Below are 17,290 nucleotides of genomic sequence, written 5' to 3' on the forward strand. Positions count from 1 at the left end.
AAACTGAATTGCATGAACTTGTTGAGGCTTTTCAGCAAGACCATGGTTTCCCCCAGTGTCTTTGTGCCTTCGATAGCTCAGTGGCAGAGCGGAGGACTGTAGAGTACATCCAAGTCATCCTTAGGTCGCTGGTTCGACTCCGGCTCGAAGGAACACTTTTATATGCTGGCAAAAACAATTGTAACCCCAGTAGGATTCTGGTATTCCTCAATTGGTCACAAATTCACTGAAATTGAAAGAGTAGAAGTCTAGAAGATGGATGGATTGTGTTTACAAAAAGCTACCTCCTTATTGGTCAAGCATGGTCACGTGACAGTCGATGTTCAATGTTCAATACAATATATGATCGACTCAGTTAAACAGTTATGCAATCATGTTCCTCTGTTCCATGTTTTCTGCAGGTGGTAGGAGGGAAGATGACAAACACAGGGAGACTTGGGGCCTTCATCACCAAAGTCAAGAAAGGCAGTCTGGCAGATGTGGTGGGACATCTACGAGCAGGTGCCAGTCTACTGAACATATTGTTTAATGTAGGGAAGTACTGGGCATTGTGTATGTACATATGTATTACATACATATGTAAATCAGAGCAAACACAACAAAATAAAATATGAACAAACAAAAGCAGTGACACCATCATATCCAGAGTTCAAGCATCTCAAATCATCAAGGCCCAAAACCCAAAATCATAATCACACCACCAAATTTATTTTGAGTCAATATTTCTAAAAACTTGGTCCAAAAAAAACTTCTTAGTGTTTCAACAACATCAATCAAATTTACACGACATGGGTCAAGTAGTAAAGTATGGGGAAGAAAGTCTAAATCATTTAACATAACTTGAGAGTTTAATGCAAGAAGACTTTCTGAAATGTTTAAAATGTGTATTTCAGTGTCTTTGAATAGCTCGGTTCCAATGCATGCATGAGGCCCATAAGGTAGGCACATGCCTGCGCCACATCTGCAATGCCAAAAAGGACCTTGAGCACAATCTCAGCCCTTGTAGTCACCACCTCGCCCTGGTTTGGAGATCACAAAAATCTCGCTCACAGCGGGAAAACAGCGGCTGATCCTCAGCCTCGTCCGGGGTAAAATAGCTCAGGAGTCGATATTAGAAGGAGGTCTCCACCGCTCTTCTCTTCTGCAAGGATGATCAGAAGCTCGCGGCTGCAGGCCGTCCTGGTGTGGATCCAGTGGGCTGCTTGGCTGAACGCAAAACAAGTTTCTGATTTGACCAGTGAGGGTGAAACACCATTTCCCATGTGAGTCAGATGAAAGAAGCTCCTACTGCTGTGAACTTTGTAAGGAGAGGACAAACAGAAGGCGAGCAGTCTTGTTTATACATTCAGCCAGTGAGGTTTGTTGTCCAGCAGAGGTGGCCAATGAGATATCAGGATTCTGCTTTTTAGTACTTCACATGTAGGTAGGAAGTGCAGGGAATGCTGGGAAGCAGAGGTTCCTAAAACAGTCCTTTGTCCACTTTCCAATATGACCAACAGAGGCCGACAGAGGCTTGTTGTGTGAATGAGGTGAAGTCTGCCATGTCTGATTGCCTTGTTGTTGTGTGTGTCCAGGTGACGAGGTGCTGCAGTGGAATGGGAAGTCATTGCCAGGAGCAACCAAGAAAGAAGTGTACAACATTATCCTTGAATCAAAGGCCAACCTTAAAGTAGAAATAGTTGTTTCAAGACCTATAGGGTAAGATTAATGTTATCAATATGTATTATAATTAAAATAGCTATTGGTTTACTTTTTGATATTTCTCCTTCCTTCATTTCAAAAACTCTATCCACCAAACGATGTCCCAAAACATTTTTTTTTTTACATTTTTTATTTTTGTTTTGTGAGAGCATTACAATACAGTAATTACTTTCATTTCAAATAACATACAATGGTATCTCCGCCACTCACAATTGAAATCTTTGTATACAAAACAAGAAACAAAATACAGAAAGTCAAATGAAAGTGTACTTGAGAACTCGAACAAATTGGGAAAGACAGACATATATAAAAGAGCAAATTAAGAAATGTCCACCAGGGAGTTTTTTTTTTTTTTTTTTTAATAAATAAAATAAAACAATACACACTAGTCGTTAGTCCAAATAAAACATTCAAAAATAAAGCATAAAAATAGCATTACAGGATCATCCATCAATACTTCTGTCTGTTCAAAACTAACATATCTTACCCATTTGGCCCACAATTCGATAAATAGGTTTTTCTGTAGGCGAATGGAGAAGGTAATCTGTTCCATGAGGTAAATGTCGCTTACTATACTTATCCACTCCTGTATTGTGGGCGGATCACGGAGAAGCCAACGCCTTGTCAGTGCTTTTTTTTTACCCCTGGCTGTTTTTCTAACATGTTACTGATGGCTGATGCAAGAGTGTTTCACTCATTCACTTTAAATACAAATGTACATATCTTGATTTATACTCATTTTTACAATTTGTTTGTTTTTGCTTCCAGAGACACTTCTAGAATCCCACAGTCCTCTCACCCTCCTTTAGAATCGAGTAAGTGTTTATATGGCCAGGTATATTAGCTGTTAATGTGATTGCCAATTTGAACTGCTATGGTAAACTTCTGGGGAGAAATCTTGTCATTGTAACACTCCCAATTGTGTTGATATGTTGTTTCTATCCATCCCTCAGCAGGCTCAAGCTCCTTTGAGTCACAAAAGTTGGACCGTCCCTCTATATCAGTGATTTCCCCTACAAGTCCTGGGACCCTCAGAGATCTTCCCCTGGTTCTGCCTGGACAGCTCTCTGTGAGTATCTAGAGAAGAATGGATGCAGACTTGTGTAAATAAATATGAATACAGATAGAGTTTAAATGAAATGCCCTCTCACGTCTTTTCAGATTAAGCTGTGGTATGACAAAGTGGGACATCAGTTGATTGTCAATATCCTTCAAGCCAGGGACCTGCCAACTCGACCAGATGGTCGCCCTCAGAACCCCTATGTCAAAATGTACTTTCTGCCAGACAGGAGGTAATGACATCATATTGATTTGTTTTATTACCTTTTCCTTGTCCTAGTCCTTATCAAAAGTATTTTTTCCCAAAATAAATAAATTTACTGTACACTTACATGTACTGCATATGTACTGTTTGGAGCCCCAGGCCCAGTGTGGCTGTAATTCCCATTGTCCTCCATGAGCACGGCCTACAGGGAAAAGCAAAAGCCTTACTCCATGTGAGAGGCTGGAGTTTTATTTAAAGGGAGTCCTTTTTCCAACACAAAGACTGTTCTAAGAACTCGTGCTCCCAGCGCCCTCTGCACAAGTACTCACTCAGCAGAATCCTATTATCTGATTGGCTGCCCCTGCTGGACATTTCTCTCCGGCTGAATGTATAAATACAATTGCGCAACCTCAGCTCTTCCTCTCCTCCCTAAATGTGGTTGCAGTAGGAGGTGTCTCCAAGCTCCTTTCATCTGACTCCCATGGGAATCGGAGTTGCTGCAAACTCACCTCTCTCCTCACCTGACTTTAATCACTGCAGCTTTTATCAAGCATACAAAGGTTTCGGAGTTAGAGTAACTCACCTCTCCTCTCCCTATATGGCCGCAATTGTCGGAACTGCACCTACACTCTTGCCATCCGGCACCGTAACGATGACACCCAATCTCTGAAGAGATTGTGCCGGTTTCACCCTCGCTGGTCAAGTCAGAAAATTGTTTTTTGTTCAGCCATGCACCCCTGTGAATCCGCAACTGGAAGCCTCTGCAGCCACAACCTTACAGTACCATCAGCAGTGATTGCTGTTATTTTGAGTCTTGGAATCTAACTTTGTGTGTTTACACATTTGCTCTAGTGACAAGAGTAAACGTCGGACTAAAACTGTGAAGAAGAGTGCTGAACCCAAGTGGAACCAGACATTCATATACTCCCATGTTCACCGACGGGACTTCAGAGAACGCATGCTGGAGATCACTGTCTGGGACCAGCCCAGAGTGCAGGAGGAGGAGAGTGAATTCCTGGGTGAGGTGGGTAACCACATGTGAACCCGATGCTTTTATTCCTTTTGTATATCTAACTTGCAGAGCTGTAGTTATTAAGTTGTCTTTATTTCTTTGTATTGATATCATATGGGTTTAGTTCTCTGGATTGGATATTTAGCTAGTGATAGTTTATATGATCACTCAGTGTCATCAGGGTATTGCAGAAGGCAATGGGACCCAACTGAAAGGGGGCCCCTGAAATGACTGCCAGATTTCTTGGCGTAATTATTGGCTCAGACCTGAATTTTAACAAGCACCTAAAATCACTAAGTCTGGCTATTGCCACCGGAAGAACATTGTAAATACCTTCCTGTCAGGGATAAAACTGCTGAAAAAACTAATTTTCAGCAGACTAGATTATTGTAATGGTGTCTTTACAGGTCGTAACAAAAAAACAATCAGGCAGCTGCAGCTGGTCCAGAATGCTGCTGCTGTCCTGACTAATACCAGGAAACTGGACCACATCACACCAGTCCTTAGGTCTCTACACTGGCTTTCCGTGAGTCAAATGATACATATCAAAATCCTACTCTTGGTTTAAAAAGCATTGAATGAATACAGAATATACATCCTAGAATTAATACAGTAGTTCCCTATGAAGCACCCATGTCGTGCTTTTATTTATTCTGTGATTTTCTTAATGGATTTCTATGCCCTTGTAAAGCACTTTGAGTTGCCCTGTGTATTGATTGTGCTATACAAATAAACTTGCCTTGCCTTGCCTTTCGAGAAAGCACCACCTCGTGGTAACCCAAAATGTAAAAATTAGATTTATGGTCATAATTACTGCAACATTAATTGGATCAATGTCAAACTCACTCAGGCAAATCTAAGTCCATCCAAGATGACAACATGTGATGCCACTCACTTCGCTGTTGGTTCTAGGTGTCAATATCTTAACTATCTTTTTAATATAAGAACTATTCCTAATTCTTCTGATGCTCAGTTGCTAAACTACACCGTTTCTCTTTCGCTCTCCCATCCTTGCTCTCTCAGATTTTGATAGAGTTAGAGACGGCCTTGCTGGATGACATACCTCGCTGGTTCAAACTCCAGGCCCATGACATGTCCTCCATACCTCTACCCGAGCCATCTCCGTACCTTCCACGCCGACATAGGCATGAAGACAGCCCCAGCAAGAAGCTGCAGAGTATGTCCGGTTAAACACAGTAAATGTACATGCTATGTACTGTATGTCAATTATTTAATGTGCTTGCTAACGTGTCCTTTACTTCGATGTCTTTCTGTTGTTGAAGGAAACTGAGAAACACAACCTTACCCGGTCTTGTATGTGTTTTCACACAAAGCCACACCATGAATGCAAACGCCATAAAACAAATGCAAAAGCTACAATCAAAATAATAAGTTAACACTCCATTCACATTAATCCTGGGCTGCAGATTTTGGATTACAATGGTGTGGTGTACACTCTGCATTGTGCTGAGGTTTAACAGTGCACTTTACTCTGCAGTGAGGCTGCAGTGAACACTGCTTCTCCACTTAGCTGAGCCATAGAAACACTGAAGCACTGAACACAGCTTCATGCCTCTTGACCAGAAGGTGCTTGTACAAGAGGTTGCTTATACCTCAGAGTGAAAGTTTAGACCAGAAGCTGAATTTGTGTTATTTGGACTAGTGGAAAACTGCTGTTTTGTTTGTTTGTTTGTCATACTAAATGTGGACATGCTTTAAACAGGTATACATTTTCTAGGATTTTACCTACTTACATTGGGAATTTGCAATTTGCAACAAAAATTCTGGTCTATGCCTAATTATTTTCTTGCCTCTGGGGTTCACTCAACTGATTTGGCCTTTTCTCAAGGCCTCTTGTCGAACTCACTGAGGCACTTCTTTTTGCCTTGGTGGATCTTGAGGTCTTGCTCATGCCTCTTTCTGTAACGGCACTCTGACCAATCAGTGGACGGCAGAGTGACGACATCACACATAGTATTGGCACAGTTAGCTCGGAACCTCGCCAGAGCAGGTGCTACAAAAAGTACCAGGTACCAGGTACTATCACTTATGGAAAAATAGCAGCACTGCATCAATTCTGAACCATCTGTAATATGATCGAGTAAAAAAAATAATAATAATAGTATACCATGACATTAAAACTGGTTACCTATTTATAATGTTGTGGCTGATTGTACCACATTCTCTGTATCCCTATAGCTGTTCTTTGCTGGTTCAGTAAACAAATAACCCCAAAAGGTTATGAATTTGATAGTCACATTCAGTAAAGGTAAAAACAGTGCAGGCAAATCAAAAACAGTTTGTGTCTCAGGCATGTTCACATGACTAGTTATCCACTGTGCTCACTAGTCATTTTCCTTTAAGACATCCTACTGTGATGTACCACAGTCTGTAGGAGAATGGCACGGGAAGTACTTTTTAGTAGTACAAAGGACCCTAAACAAATGTCTTGTATGTACCCATATTTTAGTTTGTTCTCATGCAAATCCATGACTTGACCAAAATGTTCGTGTGTGTGTGTGTGTGTGTGTGTGTGTGTGTGTGTGTGCGTGCATTTGTGCTGGATCTCTGTATGTGTGTGGTGTGTGTGAACTTGCAGAGCATAACTCCAGGGAGAAAGAGCACAGCAGTGCGCTGGATGTCCCTGAGCAGCAGCGACCGATCCCACACCGCTCCCGCTCAGTGTCTCCTAACAGACAGGACTCCTGCAGGGCCCGATTACGGCCTGTACGAGTGCCCATGCAAAGGTCAGCATCAAATAGTGAACTCTCAATGGGGAGTCATTTTTTTATGACAATGTAGCCTATACATAAAAGCTTGTATATAAAATATATACAAGCTTTTAGGTACAGAAATATTATATATTTGACGTCGAGAATCTATAATTCAGATTATCCATCCAAACTTTTTTTTTTTTTTCCTTTTTAATCAGATTACTGTGTGGTTTACAACAATTGTATTGTGAATGTTTGTATTGAGGCTCATAATCTCATGATGTAAGGAGTCTTTCAACATCATGCACCCTTGCCCAGGTGACCCAGCTGGAGTTGCTCAATGTGTCCAGATAGGATTACCCCACTCACCTCTGCTGCCTTGGTGACCAGCTTGATAGCCTTGCACTTGTTTGCACTGTAGGCCCTGCAGAGGGACTGACCAATAAATTCTCTTCACTCCACGTTTTTGGATGCATACCTTGCTCGCCACCCATTTCATTCTTCCACTATCTCAGCATATTATACCCATATATACATAAACTCGCCAAGATAAGCTATCTTAGCTAACATTAACGCTTGTTCCAGTAGGCATTGCTAAATGAGCATGTCATAAAGTTAATTTTAATACCTCAAGGTTCGATGTGAAAATCAATGGCAGAGAGAAACAGATGTACTGGCGGTTTGGGAGTGCCATCGTTAATACTACAGACACGTGTGTGATTTGTGTAAAAGAAATTCACCTGTAGCAACATATTGTGATGTTTTGTTTTCTCACAGTGCCTGATAAAATCATGTTTTGTCCCATCCCTGGTCAGAGGACACCATTACAGTTTATTTTTTACTACAGCCCAAGATCTATTTACCTAAAGAAAAAACATAAAGTTACAAAATATTTGTGCATTCATCAGGAGTCTGGATGAGATGCGCCAGAACAGCCAGCCCTACCCCCACGACCACAACAACCACTCAGAGGACCAACGTTCCGGTGACTCAGACTATGAGTACTCTGAGGACAGGTACCTTGTTTTAAGGTTATATACATGCATATATACATGCATATACTGTATATACAGTATATGTGTGTGCAAATTTCACAGGGCATCACCAGCTTTGTTGTTTTTATGTTTGCTGAATTCTGTGATCATTGGCATTTGGATTGGAATGATGTGACTGAGTCTTACATACTAGCAAGCTGTTAATGAGTTTAACTCATACAATATAGTAAACCTAGCAAAATAGACCCCTTTTTTTACAGCAAATATCTTTTTGACATGAAATAAGACAAACACAAGTGTTTGCAGTAACATAAATTAGGGTTCCACTCCATACGCTACTGCTCAAGTGTACTATGTGTCTTCTTCTATCCCCTTTGTCCTCTTCTGTTACACCAACTCCCCTCATGTGCTCTTCACAAGATCCATGAATCTTCTCTGTTGTCTTCCTCTTCTCTTCCTGCCTGGCAGCTCCATCTTCAACATCCTTTGTCCAATATAATCACTATCCCTCCTTGGCACATGACCAAACCATCTGAACCTTGCCTGTCTTTTTGTTGGCTGTTTGCCGGTTCACTAGTTTGTGCACAGTAAATAAACTCACACTACAACTTTTTTTTCACTGGAATCCACATTGTTGGCTGTATTCTTCACAACACCAACCACCTCAGTGTGCCTTAGATGCTACCATCCTGAAGTGGGCTGCCAGGCTCATTTTTCACACTACTAATACTATTAAAAGTTGGAAATATACAGGATTTGTTATGTCATTCTATATTTTCTGGTTTCTCCCATTCCCATATATTAACGTTTCCTGTTTTCCTGCCTGCCTCTTATTTTGTGTTTTTCTCAAACAGTGAAGTCCCGGAGATGCACCGGTCTATTCGGGGAGGGAGTGCAGAGTGCCTGCATACAAACAGGTAAAACAAATTTAATAAAAATAAAAGAAAGAAAGAACATTTCACCCTCACAACACCGTAAAAACCAAAATCTTAGTATTTCCAAAGCAAGCATTCTCAAGACATCCTATATTTCTGCTTATGTTCTGCATAGCTCAAAATCATATTTGATATTAATCTATCTCATTAATATCAAATATGATAGTTGTAGCACACTGAGGAGTTAATGTCCAACTGTTCACTCATAACTGTTATATTTTGTTTTTCTCACGCCTTGCTTCATGTGTATGACCTCACAACCAGGTACATAAGTAGACTCAGCAATACACTCCCCCCCAAAATGCCCCTGTTAGTAAATGGTATCCATAAAGACATTTACAGGTAAGTATTCGTAATGTAAAAGGCATCTTTGTGAACCCTCTCTCGTCACTCGTCTAGCTTTCCCAGACACTTGTGGAGTTGTTTTGGTCTAGTTGCAGAAGTGTTCTCTCATTACAGTAAATGTCCTCATGTCCCCACACTGCTGTGTTGCTTGTGTTTCCTGTGGTTGATGTGTTGCTTTGTTCATGGTCCTGCTTTAGCTAATGCTCTGTGCTGGTTTACCTCTGAATTATGCAATCCTTTAAGGCCATATCTGTGCTTTTACATTTTTAATGTCGTAAAATACTGAAATGTCACTCCAGCTTAAAAGAAAACTACAACACGAGTGTGGAATCGAAGATGGCTTCTTGGCCACATGGCTGCTGTGTTTCTTTGTTAAGGCCACTTACAGTATGTAGGATGCAGGTGCCAGGTTACACGAGAGGTTAGTAGCATGCACATGTAGAACTGAACACTAGGAAGCATTACTAACATCATATTAACCTGGATCTAAACAGCATGTGCGCACTGAGTTAGCTCAATATGACATTTCAAAAGGTTAAACAGTTTATGCTTAACCAATTCTGTTAAGTTACCACTGTCAGAATGTACAGTATGTGTATGTACAAATGTGTGTGTGTTTGTTAACGTACAGCTGTGTTTTTTGCGTGCGTGCCTAACCCTGAAGTAGCCATTAAATGAAGGATGCAAGACATGAATAAGTGGCCTTAGTGGTAGAAATCCGGTAACTCTCATCCAAGCGGGATTTTAAGTCATTGACATACTGGGATGGCTTATTTGTGTTGGTGGGCAACCCAAGGCCTGTGTCGATTGGAGGTCGTGGTTGATTCCTAAATATTAATTCACACGGTCATGTTTTGTTGTGCACTAGTAGGCATGCACAAGGGGACAAAGTCCTTCCAGTGGAGCTTTTCAAGCTGACTTAGTGCCCCAAGCATTTGATCGAGTGGTTAACCTCTCAATCGGGATCCCCCTGGGATGTTATGGGGTAGTACCAACTTTCTTGATACCAGTGAGTTCCTTAATGGTCTTTGATTCAAAATCTGGGCCCTGGTCACTGTGCAGTCTCTCTGTAAACCCATAATGCACTATTAAGTGTCCCCAGAGGCACTTTGCTACAGTGCATGCTTGCTGGTTGGCATTTAGTACAGCTGCTGCTTGCTTTATGAAGTGATCATTTATTACTAGTACAGTTGTGTTGGACTGATCTGAGCTCCAAGGACAATAAATCCATAAACACTAGTGTGAGGGGAATGCAGGTCTATATACTCATCAATCTCTGGAGGTGTTTTGTGGCAATCGCTCTCAGGCCTTGACCGTTACTTTAATAGTCAAATATGTTTTTGGCCAGAAAAACCCTAACCCTTGCCAAATCTACTGCACGCTCAATTCCTAGGTGGCCCATTTCATAATAGAGGATTCCGTTTTCACAGATAAAGTGAAATTATGAAACAATAAAATGAAATAAAAAAATCAAACCCTAAAATACTACATACAGAACAATAATAAAAAAACAGCTTTTGTTTTGGATGTTTTTCCAGTCTCTAGCCAATAAAAACTCACTACCAGATGATCTCCAGATCATCCAGCCAATTCTTTTCTAGTACAAACAAGAGCAGATAGATAGAATGTTTTTTTTCTGAAGAAACCATAAATGAGAATAAACCTTAAATATTTAGTTTTAGGTGCACACCATCATGTTTGATTCTTAGATGTTCACAATTGTCTCACAACACGACAACATAGCGTTTCCCCCTATACCATGTCGACCTGGTTCCCATGGCAACTCACAATCTTCAGTCTGAATGCTCTCACAGTGCAAAGCAGCAGAATGAATGACTGATGGTGTTCTCATTTCTCGTTTTTTTTGGTTTTTTAAAATCTTTCCCTCTCTCTTTACTCCACATACTACATTGTTCTCTACATGTCATCCCTTTGCTCTCCCACATTATTCTCATTCTTGCCCCCTGCCCCATTTCTGTGTTGTTTTGATGCGGTGGTATAGTGACCTGCTGCCGTCCCTGGACAGAGTGAGGAGTGCCAGCACCACTTGTCTGAGACCAGACACCTACTTTCACTCACCCGGCAGAAACAGGTACAAAAGAAAAAATGAATTAACTCAAAAAGCGATAGGTGTTGTTGTAAATGATGGCCCTCATTTATCAAACTTGTGTAGAAACACAACAGAAATAAAGTGATTCTGTTTGTCAGCCTGAAAAATGGGATCAAAGTAAGTCAGAAAGCAACAGTGTGGAGAGAAGTCACCACTGCGGTCAACAGTTGTATCTCTTCCTCTCTCCTTGTCCTCTTTATGAACTGACAGAGCACAAGCTCATGGTCCAACTAGGACATCATCAGGTCACAGGGGCAGGCGATTGCCGCAGCTCCCTTCAAAGAGCAGCAGCATTGAGCAAGGTATGTGTACTGGCAATCAAATCTGGTGAAGATGTTAAAAGCCTTTTTCTGAATTTAAATACATATATCCATCCATACTAAACGTCATTCTCCATCTATTAAAAACCTGATCTTGCTTCCTCAAGATACTCTGTAGTCTGATTTCTTTGTTTGAATTATCTTCATTTTATTCATGTTTTTACTCTTACTCTCCCAGCCCTTGCAGTAGGGGAGCAAGCCTGCCACCTACACATGAAAGTACATTCCTATTGGCCTTCAGCCTCCCGCAGACCGGACACAGCCCTCAAGACCAAACAAGAGGTCAGTGTCTGAGTCTATTTCGTCCTCCTGTTCTTGATAAATCCTACAAGTCTGTTTTTCAGAACCCGTCATTCACACCTTCGTCTCTGTATGTAGATGTATGCGGAACGGAGGCATTGCAGCGAAAACATCTCAGCAAGATCCTCAGACAGTGATATGAGCGATGTCTCTGCCCTCTCTCATGCAAGCAGTGCCTCTGGCCTCAGTAGCACCAGCTACATGTCTATCCAATCAGAAAGACACGGTGGACGCCTCGGGTCAGTGCTCGTGGTCTCGTTGTTCTTGTGTGTGCTCATGTTAGATGTTGTAGGTGAATTTGAGCTTTCTGAAATAACAATGTGTGATTATGTGTGTAATGCATGCTTAACACTGTGTGCCTTTCTTTTTAATGCACGAATGATTGCATGTTTCTGCCCGGCATGCCCTGACTCCTCTATCCACATACGCGCACACACATGAATACATGCTGAATGGTGATTGAATTCAGATCCACGTCATTAGAGGAGGAGAAAAAGGAGAGGAGGATGTCATGGGGGTTGGACGGGGAGGACGAGGGCAAGAGGGTATCAGGACTCTCTGCTGAGTTGAAGCGCAGGAGACACACTGTAGCAGGAGATACCAGGGTGTCCAGGTAAACCTCATTTTCAGACAGCAGCACACACTTTCCACACCTCTGATCTGAAAGTTTAACAAATCCAGGCACAGATATGCTCTTACTGACGATCACCTGTGTGATTCAAAGTAATTCTTTTTGAACGAATCACTCAGAGGTGACTGAGCGAATCCTCTCACTGCGAGGAAACGGTACTAGTACACAAAGTGATTCGTTCTTTGAACGTACTGTGCATGCGAACGAGTACACCGAACGTGCGATTCAGCGGCTTTAAGTGTCAGAATCAGCCTCAGCAAATCCAAGAAGACTTAAAAAACATGTTAATCTCTTTAACAGAGATTCAACAGAGGAGTCTAGTGTATACTGAGCTGAATCACAACCTGTTCAGCTGTGTTTCAGGTTCAGTGACTGTCAGAGTCAGATGGTGTCCCTTCATTTGCCAGCCATGACAGAGGATCTTTGAAATATCTAGGAGTAATTTTGCCCAAAGACCCGTTACAACTATATGAGAAAAAATATAATACATGAATGAATTTTGCTGGAAAAATGTAATTCGATATTTTACCACTCGGCTAATGAAGGTATTGGAAAGAGTTATTGGAAAGATATACACAAAGCAGGTATCTGATAGGTGCATTGCTGGGAGTGGCAAAAAAAAGGCTTTGACTAAAAGATGGATGATGGGTACCGGACCTACAATAAATAATTGTTAAGCCATAACAATAGCTGCATATTTAATGGAAAAGATTACATTATCTCTTTACCTAAAGATGGACATTTGCATAAAGCACCGGGAAGACCGGGGAGATTATAAGATTATAAGATTATAAATTTATAGAATTTAAAGGAACATCTAATCCACATTAATTGATTGCATAAGGGATTCCATCTGCTGCAAATTATTTTAGTTATTGATCATTTATTTATTTTGTAGAGACCTGCAGAGAGACTGCTTTTAAAACATGATCTGAAACATGAAAACACGTCTTTTTTGTCATTGAACTTTTTTTCCTTTGTCCACCTGAGGCACTTGAGACTTCACCTTCCAAAGCCTCTCGTCTTGCTCCTATTCCGCATCTCAGTGTCATAAACTCAAGGGACGAGGTCTTTAAATCTTAAATATATGGGAGTGTGGTAATCAATTGACCTGCCTGATCAGACATACACGAGGCTTGTGTGACATATGCATGATTTTTGCAACTGAATCTGCACCGGTTTCTATCAATTCTCTCTCTCACTCTCTCTCTCTCTCTCTCTCTCTCTCTCTCTCTCTCTCTCCAGCCGGCATATGAGGTCGTCGATGGGCCGCTGCCTGCTGAAGAGCTCCAGTGTAAGTGGAGAGATTTACACCCAGGAATGCACCGATGGCAGCCAGTCAGACACAGCGCTTGGTTTGGTAGGTGGAGGCAGCAAGAAGAGACGGTCCAGCCTCAGCTCTCGGATGGTGGCCATAGTCGGCAACCGCCGCAGCCGTAGCACTTCACAGATCAGTGGACCCGGTGAGTTGCCACAGCACCTATACAATTTGCTGTGAATCCGTCTAATTCTGTTTGATGTAGAAGTGATAGTTCTACTGGACATAAGGCACACTACTCGAGGTTTAAGTGAGGCTGATGTCTGATGATGGAGGTAGAAACTACTGGCTGCTCGTAAATAGGCAGGATTTTAAGGGTCTTAAGGGGGTCCAAACAAAGGGGAACTGGGATGTGTAGATCAAGCTATACTGCTTCTATATCTAATTCAAGTTGCCAAATGTAAAGTTTGATATTTTGAAAATAATCTTAGTTTTGGTGTGCTTTTACACATAGCCAGTGAGAGAAGTGGGTCTCATTCGCTTAGGTGGTTGTTTATCACACGTTTTTGTGTCTCAGATTATGTCTGTTTTAAAATTTCGACAGTATGATGCGTATTTACATCTTCTGAAGCTTCTCTTCTTGGTCGTATTATGTATTTCAGAACTTGGAGGTGACTCCGACTTCTGCGCTCCAGTGTATATGATATGCAGCGTAAACACTGCTATTCTGAGAAATATTAGAAGATAATGTGTTTGACCATTGTTTCAATGTGATTAATAGCGTTTCTCTTTCAACCATAGCCAAAATAAATCTTAGCTCAAACTTACTTTGCTCTTTTATCCAACCTGATCCTAAAACTAATTTATTTTACTTCAGAGGCTTAACTTTACCTTTAAGCTTTTCCTACTCATAATCCTTGATTATTTTCAACTTTGCAGCCAGTGCAGTGGATGCACATCCTAACTTTCTCACAGTGGATACTGAAGAAATAAGCACCAATGTATATCACCTTTTCTTCTTTCACCAATGTTATTTTTCACTGCACTGTAAATGTTTTTTGTTTATTTTGAATCTGCAAGGCGCTGGGTAAAACGAATAAATGAAAAAAAAACCAGTCCTGCAACTTTTTTTTCTGAGTCAAAAAATAACTAAGAGAACAGCATTGCTAACCTCAATCTTTTCTGTTTCATCCAGATTGGAAGAGTAAAAAAGAGAAGGATGCACCCATTCAGAGGAGCACAGAGACTGGAATGGCAGTCGAGTTGACCAGGAACACGAGCGTCCAGCCCAGCAGAGAGTCCAACAATGGCAGCATGAACAGTTACAGTTCTGAGGGAAAGTCAGTAAACTGTATAATCACTGTTTGCCAGAAGGGACACCAGAAAAAACATGCTATATTTAGCCACTTAACAAAAGGATTCTTCACATGTGCTATTTTTGCTATAGGAAAGGAAAGCACATGCCAAGATAGTAGCCTACATTTTATTATATTAGCTTTTTGTTAAGTTGCTGAAATCAGTTTTTCTTGTGGGCCCACTGGCAAACATTTTTTTTCCAAGAAAATCAGCATGTCTGCCGGTTCTTGGATCAGGCAGACATGCTGATTATCTCATACAACAACACTAAAAATACAACAGCTATCACTTCAAAGTATATGTTCTGTAAAATAACTAGTGATGCACCGAAAATCTGGCAACCGAAACATTTTGGCCGAAAATGGCCAAAAAAAGGCATTTTCGTTTTTTGGCCGTAAGACTTTTATACTTTTTATTAGTCCTTTTCTCTTTGCGCGAAAGTGGAACTTGTTTGCATACAGCGCAGATTATGAACTCCCCGTAACATTCACCTCACACCAGAGAACATTCTCTCTCTTCTCGCCCCCTTTGAGCAGTTAACTAAAGAGACGTTGTTCCCTTAATTGCAGCACTAAAGCGTCTTCTACACAAAGAGGTTGAGACCACGGAGTTAAAATAATGAAAAATGCACTCTTAAGCATCTGCCAACACATTTTACTAACATCTACTCAGATCCCCTGCACTTCATCGCAACCGTACTCGATCCTCGTCATAAAGAACTTAATATTAAGAATCCTAAGATTCTTAATTTGTTTATTCTATTAAGCATGAATATTAATCTATACAATTGCAATTCCTTGATTTTAGTGAGGTAAGTAGACACAGTCCCAGCCATAACAACAAGGGTTACAGAATTGGCATGATCATTTCTTTCTGTGTTTCCTGATTTTCGGTTTTCAGTTTGGGCCAACAATTTTCATTTCGGTGCATCCCTAAAAATAACTACAATTATTAGCTTTTACTGAAGGCAGGGAATAATGCCTCACAATATGCTGACTGTGCACAGACACTTACTGTAAGTGTGGGGGACAAAAACACACACACACACATACTTCAGACAGAATCATTCTTTAATATAATAATATTTATTGTGTGCTTCCTTTCTTAGTTTGATCTTCTCTGGAGTTAATATTGGTGCCAGCAACCAGTTTAGTGATTTCCTGGATGGTTTGGGTCCAGCTCAGTTAGTGGGCAGGCAAACACTCGCTACTCCTGCCATAGGTATGAACACCTCTCTTCTCTTGTCTAAATACACATTTTCTTAATAATTAAAATGTGTGTGCTTTTTCTGCTATTTAAGATAATTACTGTTAGCATGAGTTACTACGTATTGCTACTGATTGCTGAATAATGTATTTTACGCTGGTAGAATTAAAAATATTCAGGTCCATGAAGAGCTGTTACATGTTGTCCTCCTGCTGGGCAGAGCTGATACACCTCTCAGATCCATCCCAGACCCTTATGAAGTCAATTGATGCCACACACAACTTACATATATGGAGGAGGAGCTTGCTCATCAGCTGGTGATAGGCCCAGTCCTGCTTTCTAAGCTTGTCTGTGCTAGTGCCTGTCTTACTTTTGGAGTCACACTAAAGAACCGTTACTCACTTCTTGTCATTTCCTCTGCCTTTGAGATACTGCATGGTGTCACAATCTTTCCCAAATTAGACATACTCAATGCCTACCATCTGGTTTGGGTCCGGGAAGAAGACGAGTGAAAGACAGTCTGTCACCAGTCTGCTATTGTCCTTTAGACACACCGCACCACATCAGTGGTAGACTGGTGTAGTGGTGTGGCCCATTTTGTACCCCTGCCTAAGCTCCCCTCCGCCATGTCTTTTGCCTCCATTGTTTCCCCACTGATGTCGTATTCTGTAGGGAAATCTTGACAGTCATTGGGACCAAAATTCAACATATACTAGCACATGTCTAACAGGATCAAATTATGTGATCATGTGCTTTCCTGCAACTGTTTTCTAGGTGACATCCAAATTGGTATGATGGAGAAAAGGGGCCAGCTGGAGGTAGAAGTCATCAGGGCTCGAGGACTTGTACAAAAGCCAGGATCCAAGTCTCTCCCTGGTAATGGCCTGCCCTTCAACCAAACCAAGATGGCATTGGAGAGGATACGCTCTGTTTTACACACTGATGTATTCTCATTGTTTTGTGTCTGCCCTCAGCTCCATATGTCAAGGTCTACCTGCTGAATAATGGAAAATATGTAGCCAAAAAGAAAACCAAGATTGCACGGAAAACACTTGACCCACTGTACCAGCAAGCACTGCTATTTGAGGAAAGCCCACAGGGTAAAGTGTTACAGGTGAGTGTCTGTCTTCATTTCTTGAGCAG

The 17,290-nt window shown here is 41.2% G+C and overlaps 1 protein-coding gene and 1 non-coding gene across 4 annotated transcripts in view; both read left to right on the forward strand.

Annotated features, from left to right (window-relative positions):
* LOC131466812 (regulating synaptic membrane exocytosis protein 1-like) overlaps positions 1-17,290 on the forward strand; it is a 29,398-nt gene that overhangs the window by 9,552 nt on the left and 2,556 nt on the right. Inside the window, exons 7-26 of one of the 3 annotated variants that reach the window (XM_058640293.1) lie at positions 402-501; positions 1,575-1,698; positions 2,470-2,516; positions 2,658-2,770; positions 2,863-2,993; positions 3,818-3,989; positions 5,001-5,154; positions 6,577-6,724; positions 7,600-7,707; positions 8,541-8,603; positions 10,969-11,058; positions 11,287-11,378; positions 11,575-11,678; positions 11,775-11,935; positions 12,199-12,204; positions 13,585-13,790; positions 14,781-14,925; positions 16,050-16,162; positions 16,922-17,023; positions 17,122-17,261. In XM_058640293.1, the coding sequence (XP_058496276.1) occupies positions 402-501; positions 1,575-1,698; positions 2,470-2,516; positions 2,658-2,770; positions 2,863-2,993; positions 3,818-3,989; positions 5,001-5,154; positions 6,577-6,724; positions 7,600-7,707; positions 8,541-8,603; positions 10,969-11,058; positions 11,287-11,378; positions 11,575-11,678; positions 11,775-11,935; positions 12,199-12,204; positions 13,585-13,790; positions 14,781-14,925; positions 16,050-16,162; positions 16,922-17,023; positions 17,122-17,261 (2,319 nt within the window). The other 2 variants (XM_058640291.1, XM_058640292.1) reach the window with 2 other exon arrangements.
* Positions 67-152, forward strand: trnay-gua (transfer RNA tyrosine (anticodon GUA)). Its single transcript is given in 2 exon segments — positions 67-102; positions 117-152. It is a non-coding gene; the product is annotated as a tRNA-Tyr (tRNA).

This window comes from Solea solea, chromosome 10, assembly GCF_958295425.1.
Source record: "Solea solea chromosome 10, fSolSol10.1, whole genome shotgun sequence".
Lineage (NCBI taxonomy): Eukaryota > Metazoa > Chordata > Actinopteri > Pleuronectiformes > Soleidae > Solea > Solea solea.